The sequence below is a fragment of the Hippopotamus amphibius genome, chromosome 5, assembly GCF_030028045.1.
Source record: "Hippopotamus amphibius kiboko isolate mHipAmp2 chromosome 5, mHipAmp2.hap2, whole genome shotgun sequence".
Lineage (NCBI taxonomy): Eukaryota > Metazoa > Chordata > Mammalia > Artiodactyla > Hippopotamidae > Hippopotamus > Hippopotamus amphibius.
In genome coordinates, this window is record NC_080190.1 from 163,833,357 (window position 1) to 163,852,413 (window position 19,057).

The window sequence follows — 19,057 nt, forward strand, 5'->3', positions numbered from 1 at the left end:
CCTCCACGGCAGACTATTTCTCAATGCACGTTACCTGCGCTGCTGTCTCCTCAGGAAAGGATGAGGTCCTCGAGGACGAGGACTGTCTCTCATCCCCACATCATACCCAGCACAGAGCAGATGTTCACTTAGAAACTAAGAATGAAGCACTGCTAAGAATTCTGGGGGCACATTTTGGGATCCGTGTACTGATGTATCTTTCCAGCTTAATATGTACACTCAATGGTAACAATACATCTGTGTCAGAACTGGCCTTCAGAGTGATTAGTGAAATTCTACAAGTTCCAAAGTTTTTAAAGGTTCACATATTTAGCACAGAACCCTGACTGAAACACGGGTTTCATGTAACCAAGCTACATGTAAATTCTCAACTACTAACATTCAGGCTTTCATCACTGCCTTTCGGGATGAGAGTGAAACTTCTTGGCACAGAATTGAATAACTGCTATGTTCTGGCCTCTAAGTATCTTTCTGGTTTTCTCCCTTACCATTTTCCCCTTAAAAACTCTGGCCTCCAGCCATGCTCCATTATTTCCAGTTGCTCCCCCAGCCTTGCATATGTGCTGTTCCCTTTCCCTGAAATGCCCTTCCCCACTATACGTGCCTGCCAAGCTCTCATTCTACCCTGGCTCAGCTCAGCTGCTACCAGTCAAGGCTTGCCAGTTAAGGGGACAAGCATCCTGGAGCACTTGTTTGTGCCCAGACCTAAGTGCCAACCCTAAAACAGCAGACAGTGTTCTGCACAGAGCAGATTACCCATAAGCGTTAACCTGAACCAGCATCTTCTATATCCAGGAAGAAGTGTCCGTCAAGGAGGCAGAAATATGGCTAAAAAGTTAATCACAGCAAAATGAATTTTAATCTCTGACACTGTACTTAATTTCTGGAGGAAGGTTTTGAAGGTAGAACACTTTTTAAAATTTATTTATTTGCTGCGTTGGGTCTTTGTTGCTGCGTGTGGGCTTTCTCTAGTTGCGGCGAGTGGGGGCTACTCTGCATTACGGTGCGCAGGCTTCTCATTGTGGTGCTTTCTCTTGTTGTGGAGCACGGGCTCTAGCAGTTGTGGCATGCAGGCTCATAGCTGTGGCTCATGGGCTCTAGAGCACAGGCTCAGAAGTTGTGGCACATGGGCTTAGTTGCTCCACGGCATGTGGGATCTTCCTGGACCAGGGATCGAACCCATGCGTTGGCAGGTGGGTTCTTAACCACTGCGCCACCAGGGAAGTCCCGAAGTTAGAACACTTGATGGATGCTGTCAGGACTTCTTACAACAGGAGGAGCAAGGGCACTGGGGTCAGATGATTATGGCCTAGCCTATGCTCTGGGACTTACCAGCTATGGGACTTTGGCCAGTCACTAAGCTTTTGCCCACGTTATCTGTATTCAATGGGATAAGACATATGAAATGACTCAGCAAAGTGTGGGGCAGTTAGGATGTGCTCAGTAAATGCTGGTTTTCTTCCCTGGAGCCGCAGAGGTTTATCATGGAAGGAGTTATTTCTTTCTCAGAGGCATAAAGATTCTTTCAAGATATTTTTATAAAGGTGTTTCATTTTCACTTTCAACATGAAGGGAATTTAATCATCACGTTAAAAAAAAAGTGAATTTAAATGAGAATGTTCTAGATCTGTGTTTTCCAATACAATGTTTGCCACTAGCCACATGCAGCTAATTCAGTAAAATTACGTAAATTTAAAATTCAGTTCACGAAGTCTCACCAGCCACATTTCAAGCGCTCAGTAGCCACACGTGGCTGGTGGGTACCATGTGAGACAGCAAAGAATATTAACATTTCCATCATTTCAGAAAGTTCTATTGGACAGTGTTGCTCTAGATCAAGAATAAGCAAACAGATCTGAACAGCATGCAAGGAATGCTATAAAACACACATTTTATGGAGAAACAGGGCACTGTTTCAGTTTGAGATGGTGTTAATAAAAATGAGAAGTTCTTTATCAGCAGTGAAAGCAAGCTGGCAGCGGGGCAAATTCCCACCAATTAAAAAGCTGAAGAAAGACCCAAACAACCTATTTGCCTATAGTTAAATTCTTCTGAACACTACAACACAGACTAAGAAAAGTCAACATAATGAGGAATCATTTAAGCTACACTATGATCCAATTTTTGTAAACAAAACAAATCATATATGTAAATTCAGTAATCTTCTGAGTAAGGAGACTATGGGTCCCTCCCCTTTTGTCATTATCTCCATTTCCTAAATATTTTCTTAAAGAAATAATATATTACTCACATAGGACGGAATTTAAAAAATCAACACGTAGCCTGGGAGGACAAGGGTAAGCTGAGCCCCTCTCAGATGGTTATTATAGGGACCACTTCTAGTTTTGGGTGGGAAGCAGGAGGCGGGGGGAAGGGGTTGCAAAGGAACAACACAGCCTGGAGTCATTAGCGACACCACAAAGGCCAACACACTGTCAACCCTACTGTCCCTCTGGTGAACCCCCCTCCCCCCCAATCAGTGCTCAATTCTCCCACCTACCAGCTGGGTGGGACTCAGAGACACAGCCTTCTCCTGAGGGTACCCGCTTCTCTGTTCCCTTCCTCCCTCTCTTTGAGCTGGTTCTGGTTCAGGGGAAATGCATGGGCTTAAGAGCCAAAAGCATACCGTATTTTGGCTCCAAACCTGACTGCACGCATGACCTCGGGCGGGTTACTGGCCTTGTCTGACTGTGAGCACGCTCATCTCCAAATGTGGACACTTTCCAGCTTCAAGGGACATCAGATGAGCTACTACAGGTAAAAGTATTCTGTTCACCACAGAGGGAAGCACAGGTGTCAGCTCTGATGACCTATCACTCAACTTGAACATGGATGCTCTCCCAACAGAAGGGGAAATTATCTCACGACATTCCACTTGTCCCTTGGTCAATGTGTCCATAAATTACTGAAATCTTCTGGAAAACAGGCAATGATGTAATAAATATAATAATGATTACGTGAAACTAGCAGGTAATTGAGTATTTACTGTGCTAGTCACTCACCAGGATGCCTAATTCATGGAATGTCCCTTTCTAAAGGTCTCGTTACAATCTAAAAAGAAAGATATGATTATATTAACCTGTAAGACAGATAAGGAAACAGGCCCAGAGAGGTCAAGGTGATTGTCTAAGCTCATCTAGTCACTGAGTGCAGACACCTCAGTGTCCTTACACAGGAAATGGCGAGAACTGCATGGACCTTTGAGAATTCTTGTGAGCATCAGATAATGTTCTTAAAATGCCAGGCACAGAGAAGCCGCTCAATACACAATGGCCACAGGCCAGCAAAATAGGCTTCTTCATTTTACTGACCTTAGGGACACAGCAGGACCAGTTCACTTTTTAAATAAGCAGGTTGAAAGAAATATGACCATATTTTAATGACATTGGATGCCAGAAAAAGATGCCACCTGATGGGCAGAATGACCTCTGCATTTACACTGACGGCTGGAACACAGCCCCAGGTGCAGACAACAACCTCAGGGGTATCTGGCGCTCACTCATCAGGCAGCACACATCCTCCTTAGAACAAACCGGAACCTTCTCGATCCTGAGAGAGTCACTATGTACTTCACTTCCTTCTTAAGTCACTCTAAGCAATGACAGGGAGGGGAAACACTATGTTCTTCCTGCTTTTAATTTAAAAGAAAGAGAGACCAGAGAGTCTCCCTGGTTCCCCTTTATCACATGTTCTGCTTGGCTTAGGAAGAGGTATTACTTGGCCAAAAGCTGAAAGATTCAGAGAGCATTATATTATTTTCAAAAGAAGTTAGGATACCCTGGAATAGCAGAGAGTATGGTTTTATAAAGCGAATCAAACTATAAATCAAATTTTTAAAAAAGTAACCTCTTAAGAAATCAACCATTAACCCCTTATGAAAGCCTGATTTCCAAGCTTCAGGCTTGGACTAAGTCAGGCACTGACTTCCAGCCAGGTAACAGGGACATTTTCTCCCAGACCTATTCTGTGTATGTCCTGTGGTATTTAAGAAACTTGAATGCACAGGGGTAGCGTAAGTACTAATTAACTGCAAATACATCTTGACAGTTCAGCTCAATGAGAGAGTAAAGAGTGGTATACTAGACTCATATATGGAGATTCTTAAAAACACAGACATCCAGGTCTAATCCCAAGCTCACCAGATCAGAATTTGTGGCATACTAAAAGCATGTACTCTGAGTTACAGACCTGTGTTCAAGACTTGGTTCTGCCACCTTCTAACTATAAGTTCCAAGAATCGTTGTTTTCGTTTTGTTGTTTCTTTCTTCATTAAAAAAATTAAGACAAAATCCATGTAACATAAAATCCACCATTTTAGAGTGTACAATTCAGTAGCTTTTAGTATATGCACTGTGTTGTGCAACCACTAATTCCAGGACATTTCCACCATCCCCCCAAAATACACTGTACCTGTTAGCAGTGACTCCCAATTTCTCTCTTCTTCTATCCCCAGCAAACAACAATCTGCTTTCTGTCTCAAAGGACTTGCCTTTCCTGGACATTTCATTTAAATGGAATCACACCATATGTAATCTTTTGCATCTGGCTCCTTTCACTTAGAATAACTTTTTTTTTTTAAATTGAAGTATAATTGATTTACAATATTGTATTACTTTCACGTGTACAGCAAAGTGATTGTTATACACATACATACAAAATCTTTTTCAGATTCTTTTCCATTATAGATTATTACAAGACATTGAATATAGTTCCCTGTGCTATACAGTAAATCCTTATTGTTTAGAATAAATGTTTTAAGTGTTCATAAATGACACAGCATTATCAGTGCTTCATCCCCTTTTATGGCTATACAATATTTTGTTTATCCATTCACCAGTTGATAGGTATCTGGGTGTTTCCACATTTTGGCTATTGTAGATAATGCTGCTATAAACATTTATGAACACATTTTTATTAAATACCTGTTTTCAATTATCTTGGGTACACACCTAGGAGTGGAACTGCTAGGTCACAGAACTCTATATTTAACTTTTTGAGAAACTGATGAACTGTTTTCCAAAGCAGCTGCCTCCATTTACATTTCTATAGCAATGTACTGAGGGTTCCAGTTTCTTCACTTTTCCATCAAGATTCATTTTCTGTTATGTTACTGTTTTTTTTTCTTCTTTTTCCATGGATAATAGCTTTATTACACTGTCAGCTGCTTTTTTTTCTCTTCTCTTGGAATCAGCTGCCTGGGTTTTCCAATAAGGCTGCAACCCCCTCTTGGCGTCTCAGCTAAGACCTGTCTCAGTTCCGCCTGAAAACCTATCATCGTACTTGCTGCCGCTGCTAAGATCCCCTCGGGTACAGCTGAGTCTCCTGGTGGCTCAGTGAGGCTGTCCCTCTGCGTCTGACTTGGACGTCCACCTTTGGAACGTGCTGTCCTGTAGCCCATCTCAGGAGTAAGCAATCCCTGACCCACTCCACTGCGCTGCCGGCCGGTCCTCAGAACAGAACGTTGTGCATTTCCACCAGCCTCGCCACTCTGCCACTACTGTTTTTAATTATGGCATCCTAGTGGGTGTGATGCGGTATCACACCGTCATTTTGATTTGCGTTTTTCTAATGACCACTGATGTTCAGCATTTAATCATGGGCTTTCTGGCCATCTGTATATCTTTTTTGGAGAAATGGCTACTCAAATTCTTTGTGTGTGTGTTTTTTTTTTTGCTGGCTGCGTTGAGTCTTCGTTACTGTGCGCGGGCTTTCTCTAGCTGTGGGGGCTACTCTTCTTTGCAGTGTGCAGGCTTCTCAGTGCAGTGGCTGCTCTTATTGGTGGAACAAGGGCTTAGCTGCCCTGTGGCATGTAGGATCTTTCCAGACCAGGAATCGAACCCTTGTCCCCTGCATTGGCAGGTGGATTCTTAACCACTGTGCCACTAGGGAAGTCCCTTTGCCCATCTTTAAACTGAGTTGTTTATCTCTTTGTTGTTGAGTTGTAAGAGTTCTTTATATATTCTGGACACCACACACTCATCAGATAAATGATTTGCAAATACTTTCTCCCCTGCTGCGGGCTGTCTTCTCACTTTCTTAATAGTGCCTTTTCACTCATAAAAGTTTTTAACTTCTAAGTGCACTTTCTTTTTTTCTTTGGTTTCTTGTGTTTTGTCTGTTTTGACATATATTTATTGAGCATCCTTTAAATGAATGACTGTGACTTTGGGCACATTAGTGATCTTTTCTGAGCTACAATTTCCTGATTGCTCTTGATAAAGGCTAGCTGTTATTATCTGTAAGACGAAGCATGATAAAGTAATGTTTGTAAGTGCTCTGGAGTCTGCAGTCCATAATGATACTTGCCAAGTGGTAAAAGGAGTGGGTGAGCAGCAGGAGAACATGCTTGTTTTGAAAGCAGCATGTTACACACAATGATCATGTTTGAAAGTGAGGAGCAATTGGTGTGGGTGAGCTGAAATGGGTAACAAAAGCTCTTCTTTTCTGTTCCCTTTATTTCTCCACCGTAGCAGCTGTACCCCACTGAGGCACTACGAAGTACATGAGAGATTACCGGAGCAATTCATTCTTGAGCTCCACCTGACTTTGTATTGAAAATCATTCTGGGAACTAGATAAGTTCTCAGAATATGAAATCTCTCTTTTTAAATCTAAGTAGAGGATTCTTTACAGGTCCACTAGACATCTATAAAGGGTTTGGAGAGTGACTGAAGTAGGAAAGAATAAGAGTAGTCCTCAAAAGAAAGCTACCCTGGTTTCTCGCTGTGACAGCATCCTTGTGGCTCAACTTGGGGCAGCTGGGGTTGAATTACATCATAACCCAGTTCTACTACTGGATGTCTTTGACCCTCTCTCCCTGCAAGGAGGTATTTAGCGTGTAGGGTTTCCTTCTGCTGATCTTTCTCTGTCCTGGGGTAGATGCTTCTGATTCCAATGCTCAAATGCCACCATCCACCAAACCCAATCCCAAGTGCCACCACCTCCTTCAAGGACTGCTCCATAGTCTCTCTGGCCAGAATTCTCTCCTCCTCTTGATGCCCTGTGTTATCAGTCACTTTCCAGTCCCACTGTGATTACTGATGGACCTGACTTACTTCCTGTACCAGACAATTAACTCCCAAGGGCAGAAGCCTTGTCTCATCTCTGTAGCCCAGAACCTAGAGAAGTACCTGGCCTCTGTTAAGAGAGTAATAAATATTTGTGGGAAGGAGAAAAGCCAAGAATCAAGGGAGGATGCTCTTCTTTTCACCTTTCCCAACAAAGGCTAATATATCTGTAATTTACAAAATGCCTTATTTTTGGGAAAACACATGTTTGTGTAGGTTAAATCCTCCTATACAACTTAGAGATTTTGAGATCAAAAAAAGATTTCTGAGATCAGGTGAAATCAGACTTGCTGCGTAAGTGTTGCAATTGAGAAGACAGAGAGATTCACTTATTTCTGTAAAAGTTTCAAAGAATGATCTGTTTGTAGGAAAACTGAAACTGATGAAAGGGGAAGAATTCCGCCCTAAACTAAAATCAGGGACCACCATCACACACCTCAAAGTTCCCTAAGCATCCTGCTATGCCACGAAGGCAAAGGTCTTCAGTATGAGGCTTCTGTAGGCACAATTATCTTATAAATGTGACACTACTTCCACGTCACTATATTATCTTTATACATATCCGAAACTTTTATGCAGGGTGGAATTTACTTTGAAAAGAGGAAAAAGGAAAATAAAGTTTATGTAAATAACAAGTTGATCATTAAAAGTTTGATTTTCCGAAAGAGAAATACTCCTGTATAATAAGCACGTGAATGAATGATTTTTAATGCCACTTTGCAAACAGGCACAACGCAGCAGGCACTGGGTGGGGCAGCCCGTGCGCATTATCCCACTCAAGTCTCACATCTTCGCAAACCCGAGGTGGGTCTACTACGAATCTTAACCCCACCTGCCAGATGAGGACACTGAGGTCTAGAGAAGCACAGGGCAAAGATCACGTGGTTACGAGAGCCGGGATATGAACTCATCGCTCTGCCTGACTCAAGCCTGGTGCTTTTCTCACCACATTAATGCTTCCGTTGAACACAAAGATCTTCCTAGATGTAACATTATCAAAAAAAATAAGAGATGATCAAAGGAAATTGTAAATTTTATCTTTTTGGAGAGTAAGCATTTTACCTGTTCCTAATGACCTGTACATTATTCTACATATAAATAACTATGAGAGCTGTCTGGACCACTTTGGAAAGTCCTTGCCCTATTTTTCTCTATAACTTCCACTGATTCACTACAGACTTGAAGAGGACAGGTACATTTTCAGACAAAAATTCTACCATAAAACTCACGCAAGCTAACCCAGTAAGTAAACAAGAAGTAAATAAGCAAATGTGATGCCACAGAATCTCACATATAATGAAAAGGTAGCCCTGGGACGTCCCTGGTGGCACAGTGGTTAAGAATCCGCCTGCCAATGCAGGGGCACAAGTTCGAGCCCTGGTCTGGGAAGATCCCACATGCCGCGAAGCAACTAAGCCCGTGAGTCACAACTACTGAGCCCACGTGCTACAACTACTGAAGCTGGCGAGCTTAGAGCCTGTGCTCACAACAAAAGAAGCCACTGCAATAAGAAGCCTGCACAATGCAATGAAGAGTAGACCCCACTCTCTGCAACTACAAAAAACCCGTGCACAGCCACGAAGACCCAATGCAGCCAATAAAAAAAAAAAAAAAAAAAAAGTAGCCCTGCAACACAAGTAAAAATGGTGCCGGTATAGAACAATAGATGCCTCTCAAAACATATCACCAATTACACAGGAATCCATTTACAAATACCAAGTACTGCTAATGTCCAAGGTATTTAATCTCACTTAATTTGGATGATGAAAACAACAAAACAAAAATAATTTCGAGTAGGAATATGTGGTACAAATAACCTAATAATAGGTAAAATGCCAAGTAAGGCAGGAGGAAGTTACTAGAAGGGCCTCTTTAGTGACAAAGTGACAGAATCAAGTGCATTTGTAACAACAGCTCCACAGGCTGTCAAGGCCAACGCTAGTATTTGTAAGACAGCCTTTAGAGGAGCTGAACAGTTACACTGATTTAACGATTTACAGAAAACACTGAAGATGGAAGACAAAACCATTTCTTATCATCTGGTCCTAGAAGGTCATTACACAACTATATACAGGCACCAAATGAAGACCAGAAAAGAGAGAATTAAAAAACCTAATGAAGTGAAGGGTGCCTTTCTTGGGCTAATAATCGCGACTGCCATAGTTCACTTACTTGCACTGTGCGTGATAATACTTTATCAGATTCTGCAGCAGATCCACACCCTTTTTGGTCTTGATTTCATTAACTTTAATGAGATACTGTGGAAATAAAACAGAATTATACGTTGATCAGATTACCAATCGTGAATCAGTGTGAGTTCCTGAGGCTCGGCTGCCGCCAGACAGTGTGAGCTTAATTTAGGGAACGCTGATTTGACACAGTCACAAGTGTGCAAAACAAATTGATTAGCGTGTTAGCATTTTATAAATGCTTAAGATTAGTTTACTAGACAAGCGGAAATCAAGCACAGCAAAACATTCTGGAATAACTGATTATTTCCCCCCGGGTGGAGTGGATCTCAAACTCATAGTTCACGTGATCAAAACCGGAAAGATGGATTGAAAGACAAATGGCATTCTCTTTAAGGAAGATGCTTGTAAGATACTGAAACTTTTAGACCAAAGAGGTGAAATGGAAAGTACTTTTGCTACTAAAAAGTGAAAGGAAAAAAAATAAAAATAATGTATTATTGGTTTATGCACTAAACACTGCTGGCTCTGATTTTCACAACTGGCCAAGACTTCCTGTTTATACTGTTTGCTTCTTGTTCATTTGTTTTATTGCGTGGAAGTGCTCACGAACAGACAAGCTCAAGAAGGAGCCAAAGGCTAATAAAGGGGGGCAGAAATAAAAAAAAATTGGGGACGGAAAACTTGAAACTGAGAAAAGTCTATCTCCTTTAATATTTTCTGAAAACTGCAAAAGGAATTCCATTTCTCAGTATCAGAATCAGAACGGGTTGGTCTGTAGGTCAAGGAATGCCAGTGTTCAATGGGAACCCCGTTTGAGAACCACTGCTCTAAGTCTAAGGCAACATGCTTCTCGTTGCATTTTTCCCCACAAACTCAGACTTTCTTAATGACTACTTCATTTACATTTTCATTCAAACTGGACACATGGTTAAAGAAAAAAAACCAAAAACATGCTGTACACCTGTACCAGTATAACTTAATATTCACCAGTGTTACCCCTCACCAAAACTTTTTTTTTCCACACTCACTCACAAGCAATATGAAAGTTCTCACCAAAGAATCCTGTTTTGGCTTAAAGAGCCCCATAGGACCCAGGCTCAAAATATGAGACAACAGTGAAACGGCGGATCCCAAAAGGCTTGGAGAAAAGTGGAGATTAGAGTCCTTGAGAAACAGTCCCCTCCTCTAATCACCAAACACAGCCTGCATTTAAGCAGAAAGACTGCTGACTAGCAGGAAGGGTGACAGCTAATCAAACTCTCGGCAAAGAGTTGAAAAGTCTTCTCTGACCTCGCACATCTGGAGCTGAAAGAGGCGTCTCTCCTTCTCCATTTCTTCTGCGATCTCGGCCCCGGTGATCTCCGTGCGTATCATCCCGTGCTGTTTGGCGTGCTCCCTTTTCTCCTTCTCGATTTTTGTACTGTAATGAAAGCAGACGCCATCATTAAAAAAAAAACAACAAAACCAAACAAACCAAAAAACCAAGAAAACACATTCATGTCTTTCCTTTAATGAGAGCCACTTGATGATTTCTTAATCACTAGAGTTAAAAGGCAGGAACGCTTATATGGAGAGCTTCGATCAAAAGTGAAAATCTAAGTTCAAAGAGAACCAACACATTGCATGGGTTGTCACCAAGGAGACTTCCTACATTTTAACTCTGATCTCACACATGTATGGATTCATATAAATTCTCTTACAGTTTGGTTGGCATCAGTAATTTTGACAGTTTACTTTTTCTAGAGTAAAGCACTTTACGATGAAGAAGAATCAGAAGGCTGGAGGCCTGAGGCATATCTTGATTATCCACAGATTATGAGACTTAAGAGTTATTTCAAGATAATTAAAGTATATAATGGGTCTTCGTAGGCATGAACAAAAATTAGTCAAAAGTAACCTCCAATACTTCTCTAAACTTAGGCTGTTTTCATAGCATTTTAACATTCATTTTAATCATTCAACCACCTGGCACTGGATTGTACAAAATAAAGATTTAGGAGAAATCCCAATCTATACTTTGGAATGCTGTGAAAATGTTCTTCAGTTGGGAGGGAGCCAGGAGGGAACCAGGGAAATAAGAGGGCGGGGCCACGTTAAACCTACAGTACCCGAGACTAATGCTTGGCTATGATAGATAATACTTCCGGCATTAACACCAATGGTCATAGCCCTTTTCCCAAAAGTCCGTTTAATCTGAAAGCAGACTTCTAATTTCAGAAAGAGCCTATAATTTCTGGTTGTGAAGGCAGAGACTAACTGACTAAGCCTTCGAGTCATCTTCTAGATTGTGGTGGTGGGAAATCAAACCCCCAAAAAAGCCAATATCCTTGTCTATATACAAACACAGTGGAAAATCAAGCCATCACCCAATGGAAAACCTACAAACCTGGCTGGGATTCACTGTAATAGCCTAGTGCCATACCCAAGCAACTCTTTCCTCACGCCACCTGGGAGGGTTAATGGGTGTGAAGGCAGGGATGTTACCAGAAGGAGAATAAGCCTCAGCTCTCTCTCCACTGGCATGGGTGGGAACAGAAGCAGGAAGCTACAGACATAGGAGAAGAAACAAGAGGAGCTGACATAACTCAATAGTAGTAACAGACGTCTGCACCTGACCCCGTGCATTTATTTATTCTCCCTTCAGCAAGCCCACTAAAATGATAGGGAAATCATTAAAAAAGCATAATCTCCCAAAGACAGGAATTGGACTGCCCGCCCCCCGCAAAAAAAAAAAAAAAAAGAGAGAGAGAGAGAATTCAACACAGATTTGGAAGAGCAGGTCTGAAGAGAGAGAAAGTCTGAACTCCAAACGACAGGGCGCCCTGCCTCCTGGCTTCAGCAGCTTTCAGAACGATATATGATCACTAGATGGGAGTGCAGGGAACTGAGTGGTCCCAGAAGACAGACCTCTGGATATCGACACTTAGAATAATCCTGATAAAAAGCTGTCTCAACATCCTAAAGCTTAAAACCTAAAGAGGCAGCTCATAGCTTTCTTTTTTTTTTTTAAGGAACTTTTATTGAGATACAGTTGACAAACAATAAACTGCATATATTCAGAGTGCACAATTTGGTATTTTTTTCTTATTAGTAATGTATATATGGCAATCCCAATCTCCCAATTTATTCTCCTCCAATCCTCCCCACTTTCCCCACTTGATGTCCATTTGTTTGTTCTTTACATCTGTGTCTCTATTTCTGCCTTGCAAACTGGCTGATTTGTACCATTTTTCTATATTCCACATATGTGTGTTAACATACGATATCTGTTTTTCTCTTTCTGCCTCACTTTACTCTGCGTGACAGTCTCTAGATCCATTCATGTCTCTACAAATGTTCCAGTTTCATTGCTTTTTACAGCTGAGTAATATTCCACTGTATATATGTACCACATCTTTTTTTATCCATTCATCTGTTGATGGACATTTAGGTTGCTTCCATGTCCTGGCTATTGTAAATAGTGCTGCAATGAACACTGGAGTGCATGTGTCTTTTTGAATTATGGTGTTCTCTTGGGTATAGGTCCAGCAGTGGGATTGCTGGGTCATATAGTAACTCTATTTTTAGTTTTGCAAGGAACTTCCATACTGTTCTTCATAGTGGCTGTATCAATTTACATTCCCACCAACAGTGCAAGAGCATTCCCTTTTCTCCACACCCTCTCCAGCATTTATTGTCTGTAGATTTTCTGATGATGCCCATTCTAATTGGTGTGAGGTGATACCTCATTGTATTTGCATTTCTCTAATAATTAGTGATGTTGAGCAGCTTTTCATGTGCCTCTTGGCCAACCATATGTCTTCTCTGGAGAAATGCCTATTTAGGTCTTCTGCCCATTTTTTGGATTGGGTTGTTTGTTTTCCTGAATTGAGCTGTTTATATATTTTGGAGATTAATCTTTTGTCTGTTGATTCGTTTGCAAATATTTTCTCCCATTCTGAGGGTTGCCTTTTCGTCTTGCTTATAGTTTCCTTTGCTGTGCAGAAGCTTTGAAGTTTCATTAGGTCCCACTTAGTTATTTTTGTTTTTATTTCCATTACTCTAGGGGGTGGGCTCATAGCTTTCTTGACAAGCCCTGCTGATGTACAAGATCTTTCAGTCAACGTTTGGGTGCTTTGCTCTGAAATATGAATGGGCAGTCAAGGATTATAAGACAATTGAGGAAAGGCTCCAAAATGAAAGTGAGAGATCAAAATAACAAATAGCAGGGATGGGGTGGTAGGGTAGGGAACCAGAAGCAATAAGAGAGCAGAAAAAACTTTCTAAAATGTAACCAAATCCTCCAGGAGCTAAAAGAGTGCATCTACAAAACAAAAAAACTATAAAAAGGCAACCCCCTCCCCAAACCGCAACTAATTGAGAAAAAGAGCTTTTAGAAATTTGAAACATAATAGCCAAAACAAACAAACAAAAATCAACTCAAACAGCAGGGGCAAAAAGGTTGAAGAAATAACCTAAGACATAACATAGAACAAATAGGACAGAAAAGAGAAGAAAATTATAAGAGCAATCTAGGAAGTCCAATATTATATGATGAGGCATGTTAGGAGAGTAAAAAGAAAAAAACAAATGTGAGGAATCACAAGAAAAATTTCCAGACATGAAGGACTAAAAAATTGCAAATAGAAGGTCAAAGCACACACCATGGCACAAGAATAAGCTCTGTAAAATCTTTTATAAAGAGAAGACCTCACCATCTTCTAACTGAAAATAAACCAAAAAACCCCTCCAAAATCCCCATGTGTCACACACAAGGAAACAGGAATCAGAGGCATCAAATTTTTTTCACTAGCAACACTGGAAATTAAAAGACAATGGAGTGGACTTCCTAGGTGGCGCAGTGTTTAAGAATCTGCCTGCCATGCAGGGGACACAGGTTCGAGCCCTGCCCCAGGAAGATACCACATGCCGTGGAGCAACTAAGCCCGTGCGCCACAACTATTGAACCTGTGCTCTAGAGCCCGTGAGCCACAACTATTGAGCCCATGTGCTGCAACTACCGAAGCCCATATGCCTAGAGCCCGTGCTCCGCAACAAGAGAAGCCACCACACGAAGCCCACGCACCACAGTGAAGAGTAGTCCCCGCTCTCAGCAACTAGAGAAAGCCCGTGTGCAGCAACGAAGACCCAACACAGCCAATAAAAAAATAATAAAAATCCAATAAATAAGTAAATTAAAAAAACAAAAAACAAAATCAAAAAACAATGGAGTAATGCTTTTGACAATTGAGAGAAAATGATTATAAAGTTAAAATTTTATATTTGGTCAAACTCCCGTTCTGTGTGATAGCAGAAGGAAGGTATTGTTGGAAATGCCAAAACCTGAAAAATCTGAGCTTCTTTAGAGCTGCTCCCTGGAAAGGGCTGGAGCTGGTGTGCCAGCAAAACATGAGACATCCCAGGAAAGAGGAAACGGGAGCTCTACCACTAAGGGGAGCCCCAGGATGACAGCCGCTCTGCTTGCGTGAGGGCCCCTGGAAGGATGTCTCCAGGAAAGCAAAGAAGGAACTGGCGAACGATTATACATGTGTTATCAGTGATAACACATGTATAATCGTTATGGTAATATATATCACGCATTTTCTAAGCAGAAACATTAATAGGTGTTGGACATCTGTTGGAATAGGTGATAAAAATTCACAAAAGATTCGTACAGAACTAAGTAAGTAAGTTAGGCAATTATTTCACTAAGAAAAAGCCAAAAAATGTTCTATAAGAGTGGAAATCCAATCATGATACGGTTGACATGTTCAGGTTGACAATGCATATTTATACTCACAAAAATGTAAACACTGACAACTGGCTTAACCATAAATTACTGCATTAATCTAACTGGATGAATGGGGCAGGGCAGGGCGGGAGTGGGGTGGGGTGGGGTGGGTAGGTGTTGCAGAAAGTGATGGTGGGGAGGTGTGCAAGAGAGCTAAATCCTCACCTACCACAGCAATACGTTACAGACAAACCAAGAAGGAACAGCAAGAGAATTCTGAGGGACGTGCAGATAAACCCGGGAGCTGGTAAGAGGTGGACAAAGGAGGGAGACCAGGGCGGTGGGGTGATGCCAAGAGCTGCTGAATTTTCCCATTAGAAGCACACTCGTTGCTTATTTAATATCCACTCTTCTCTTCATCATCAGAAAAAGAACCCTGTATCATCTGTTCAACGTAATCTCACTGAGTTTAGAATCTGAGAACAACACACGTGACCAGCTGGACGAGCTTGTATGTCCCGTGAAAAGTGCGCTGAACGTGCCTGGTCTGCCTAGAATGCTTTATATTCTTTGATAAGCTGCAATGCTGAAGCCACTGTTATTTGGGGTTTCTGTTACACGCAGCCGGAGTAAGTCTTAACTGATGCTTAATATGATGTTCTGCGTACATGTACTGTTTTGACCAAATAATATACGATTATTAAAAAACCAAACAAACCATTTCCTATACCACCCTATGATGGAAAACTGTGACAGTGGCTTCAGCATATTATCTTGTCCTCACAAAAACCTTGAGAAGTGGGTAATTTTTATATTATTTTACAGGTGAGGATCACCAGAGTTAAGTATTTTGTCTCGAGGTCACACAAGCAGTAAGTGGAACTGCCCAGGTTCTCACACGGATCTCTCATTCCCAAGTCTGTAATCACAACCATGACACCTCATTGCCTCCTGCATTCTGAACGGAAGACCACAGAAAAGGCTAGCCTTCTCAGTTAAACAAATTAAATTTTTTCTTCCCGAAGTCGTTTATTTTTCTGTAACTCATGATCAAACAGGTCTTATTACATTAAATAGACAAATATTTGTTTTTTTCTCCCTGTATCACTACCGATCAGTGAGAAAGAGCCTATCTTAGAAAAATAATTCATTAACAGAGACTTACTAAAAAACAGAGACAAAAACCAACATCTTCCTGGTGAGGCCCTAAAATCAAGACCCACTCAACTCACTATTCTTGTTATACATTTCCAGGTGTTGATAATTCCTTTATCCCTTCAGTGAATATTCCCTGGGTGCCAACTCTGTGCCGGACTTCCCTGGGTGCCAGGAGCCTGACACCGTACTCAGGGACAACATGCTCGCTGCCCTCCACGAGGCAGATTCTAGAGGACAATGCAGACAGGTGAACAGCCAGACAAGTACATACACCACGCGAGTGAAGCAGTGGGCGGGGCACCTGCATCACCGTAGGATGCTCTACGTTCTATGATATTCACAATACTGACCAGCAGGCACCTCAAGGTCTTCAGACAACACATAGATGTTGCTATAAATACAGTTACACCACTAACATTGGTAGCACTTTAGTTGACAAAGCACACATCACCTTGTAGTGTTGTTCCTAGGTTCTACAAAGGAGATACACACTGAAATGAGTCTAGAGCAAAGGCTTTCCCCCCTGGTTTCGTGGAGCCCCGCCTTCCTCGTAAGTACTTAGTTCTAATTCCTTCCCAGCACGTGCAGACGCCCTGGGCACGGCAGTACTGTGAGCATTCACGACCCACTTCTGTATGGAAAGACACGGCCCGACATGACGGCCCACAGCATTCACTTACGTCAGCTGACCATTTTAGGAACTGTTTTGTTCTCAGCTGCATGTGTAACTGTCAAAGCACAAAACTATTCCTAAGGCAGCAAGTCCCCAACAGTGCACTTATTACATAAGCAAGTGCAGAAGTAGTTTGGGGGAAAAAATTTTAATCCTGAAATTTGTTTTTCTTTGCCTTGTGTTTTCACTCTGCCGTTACTGCTGCCTACGGAAATGCTTTTTATTCTGTCATGTTTACAGTTACCCAAGTTTATAGCCAAGACTTTTATTAAATGCTTTTAAACACATTTCTCCTCCCACCCCACCCCACCCCACCACCTGATGTTACAAATGTCTCAAAGTAATAATGATAAAGGGATGTGGTAGGACCCGTACAGCCTGAAGACAAGCCAGGCCCACAACAAGACCTCACGTGCAGCGTTCCCCTAATCCCACACGATCCCCCCCAGCATGCAGGCCTCTAACGGCAGTGATGCCACACCGCTCTGGCTCTGGGGTCACAAAGACTGGAGGGGAAGCCAGCTTGACACTTACTAGCCTAGCACCTTCTGCAAGCCTCTCAACCTTTCAAAGCTTTCGTTTCCTAATCCATAACCAGACAGTGCAAGGTGCACACCGAGAGGGTTGCTGTGAGGAGGTCATGCATGGAAAGGGCTGTGCACAGGCCGTGGTGGGCAGACAGATGTCACAAACACTGGGTATTATTTTTATTTTCTAGTTGCCACGCTATCTTGAAATGTGTAAATGGTCTATAGTTATGTGCCAACTACAACAAAAGAAAAGTTGCAACAGTCACAGACCTACAACTTGACAGTTAATGTCAGCCACGGATGCCAAAATACAGTGAAAGTACATCTCGCTCCACACAACTAGCACGGGAGGTATAACCACTTCGAATTAGGTCAGCGTACTCAGCCTCTTAGCCCTTACGAGGATGGACTCAACAGTGTTTTGTCCCGAAGGCATTAGTTGAAGGCTCTGTCCTTCTTCTAGTTATATTCTTTTTCTTAGAACGCTCATGACAATACAAAAAACCAAGCCAACCAAACAAACAAAAAAATGCACTTACAACTTTGTCTCATAATCTTTCCAAGCTTTGTCAAATGGCTTCTTGAGATCCTTAGAAAAGAGAAAACAAAATTGAGATTGAATGTACTTTTGCTTAAAGGTGAATAATTTTCCAATAACATCTTAGCAGAAATGCTTTCCTTGAAATTCCACACAGGACGCTTTCAGGCATGCCACATGACTAGTCACACCAGAGAAGGTGAGAGAATGGGACGGTGAGCGTCCTGGTCATGATGATGAGCGGGGGTCCATGGGGTCCCCCAGGGTGGAGCCCAGACTCAGGGCAGACCACGCCCCGCCCCCACCCACCCCACGCCATCTTCCTGACAGTGTCTCGTCTTGTTCCTTGGTCAATAACACTATGTGAGGTGGTGCATTTTTTCTAATGATCATTTTTCCAACAACATCTTTTATGCTGGAGATGTTCAGAGTGCCTTTCAGACATGGGTACCACCAGGATCTTAGATGAGAAAGAACTCAATCCTTTCAAGCTAAAGTGAAAATCAAATTTCTGAACACTCACTCCTTTGACTCCCTTCAGGTCTCCTTTCAACAAGGAATCCAAGGTGAAGATCACATTGTGGCTCAGGCCCTGGAGCTGAAAGGCAAACAAAGACGGGAGATGGTTAAAAAGAGAAAGCACACACGCAGCAGCAAAACCAGCCGATGCTGACGGCACAGTCACTCCCACCCAAACACAAGCTCGGTGAAAGGAGGGCAGAGACCCTGAGGCTCCTGCTCACAACTGCATCCTCAGCGCCCAAGTTCCGTTAAAAAGAAAGCTATTTAGGAAGTGCAGCCTACAGCTGGAGTAGGGTTTTTCTCACTGTTCCAGGGCAGTGGCCTGGGTCTCCTTGATTTCAGGATGGTGCAAAGAGGAGTCTACAGAGGAGAGGGGGAAGGAGCGTACCCAGCTGGGGGAGCAAGGTGGCAGGGAAACCAAGGGGGGGACGGTCCAGTGTGGAAAGAGTCAGGAAAACAAGGGCTTGTCTTCAAGGAGACCCCTGGCATCTTGGTGAAATCAGTTTTAGTAGTGTGGAACCAAGACTGCAGGGAACCACAGCACCAGTTACAGACGGAGAGGCTGGTGGGTTCCCTCATTCGAGAGGTGATCGCACTCATGTGTAAGCATATTCACACGTCAGGCCATCCACCCATCCAACCACCCTTCCGTCGATCATTTACCAAGT

At 42.3% G+C, this 19,057-nt stretch overlaps 1 protein-coding gene across 7 annotated transcripts in view; it reads right to left on the reverse strand.

Moving 5' to 3' along the window:
- The window catches only part of ASAP1 (ArfGAP with SH3 domain, ankyrin repeat and PH domain 1), a 346,314-nt gene that overhangs the window by 79,889 nt on the left and 247,368 nt on the right, over positions 1–19,057 (reverse strand). For all 7 annotated transcript variants that reach the window (XR_009053673.1, XM_057734380.1, XM_057734376.1 and 4 more), the window contains 4 exons: positions 18,391–18,465; positions 17,869–17,918; positions 10,549–10,678; positions 9,239–9,324 (listed from right to left, as the gene is read on the reverse strand). Coding sequence is in view for 6 of the 7 variants with exons in the window: in XM_057734380.1 (XP_057590363.1) it covers positions 9,239–9,324; positions 10,549–10,678; positions 17,869–17,918; positions 18,391–18,465 (341 nt within the window). In the remaining variant the exon portion in view is untranslated. The remainder of the gene's footprint in view (positions 1–9,238; positions 9,325–10,548; positions 10,679–17,868; positions 17,919–18,390; positions 18,466–19,057) is intronic.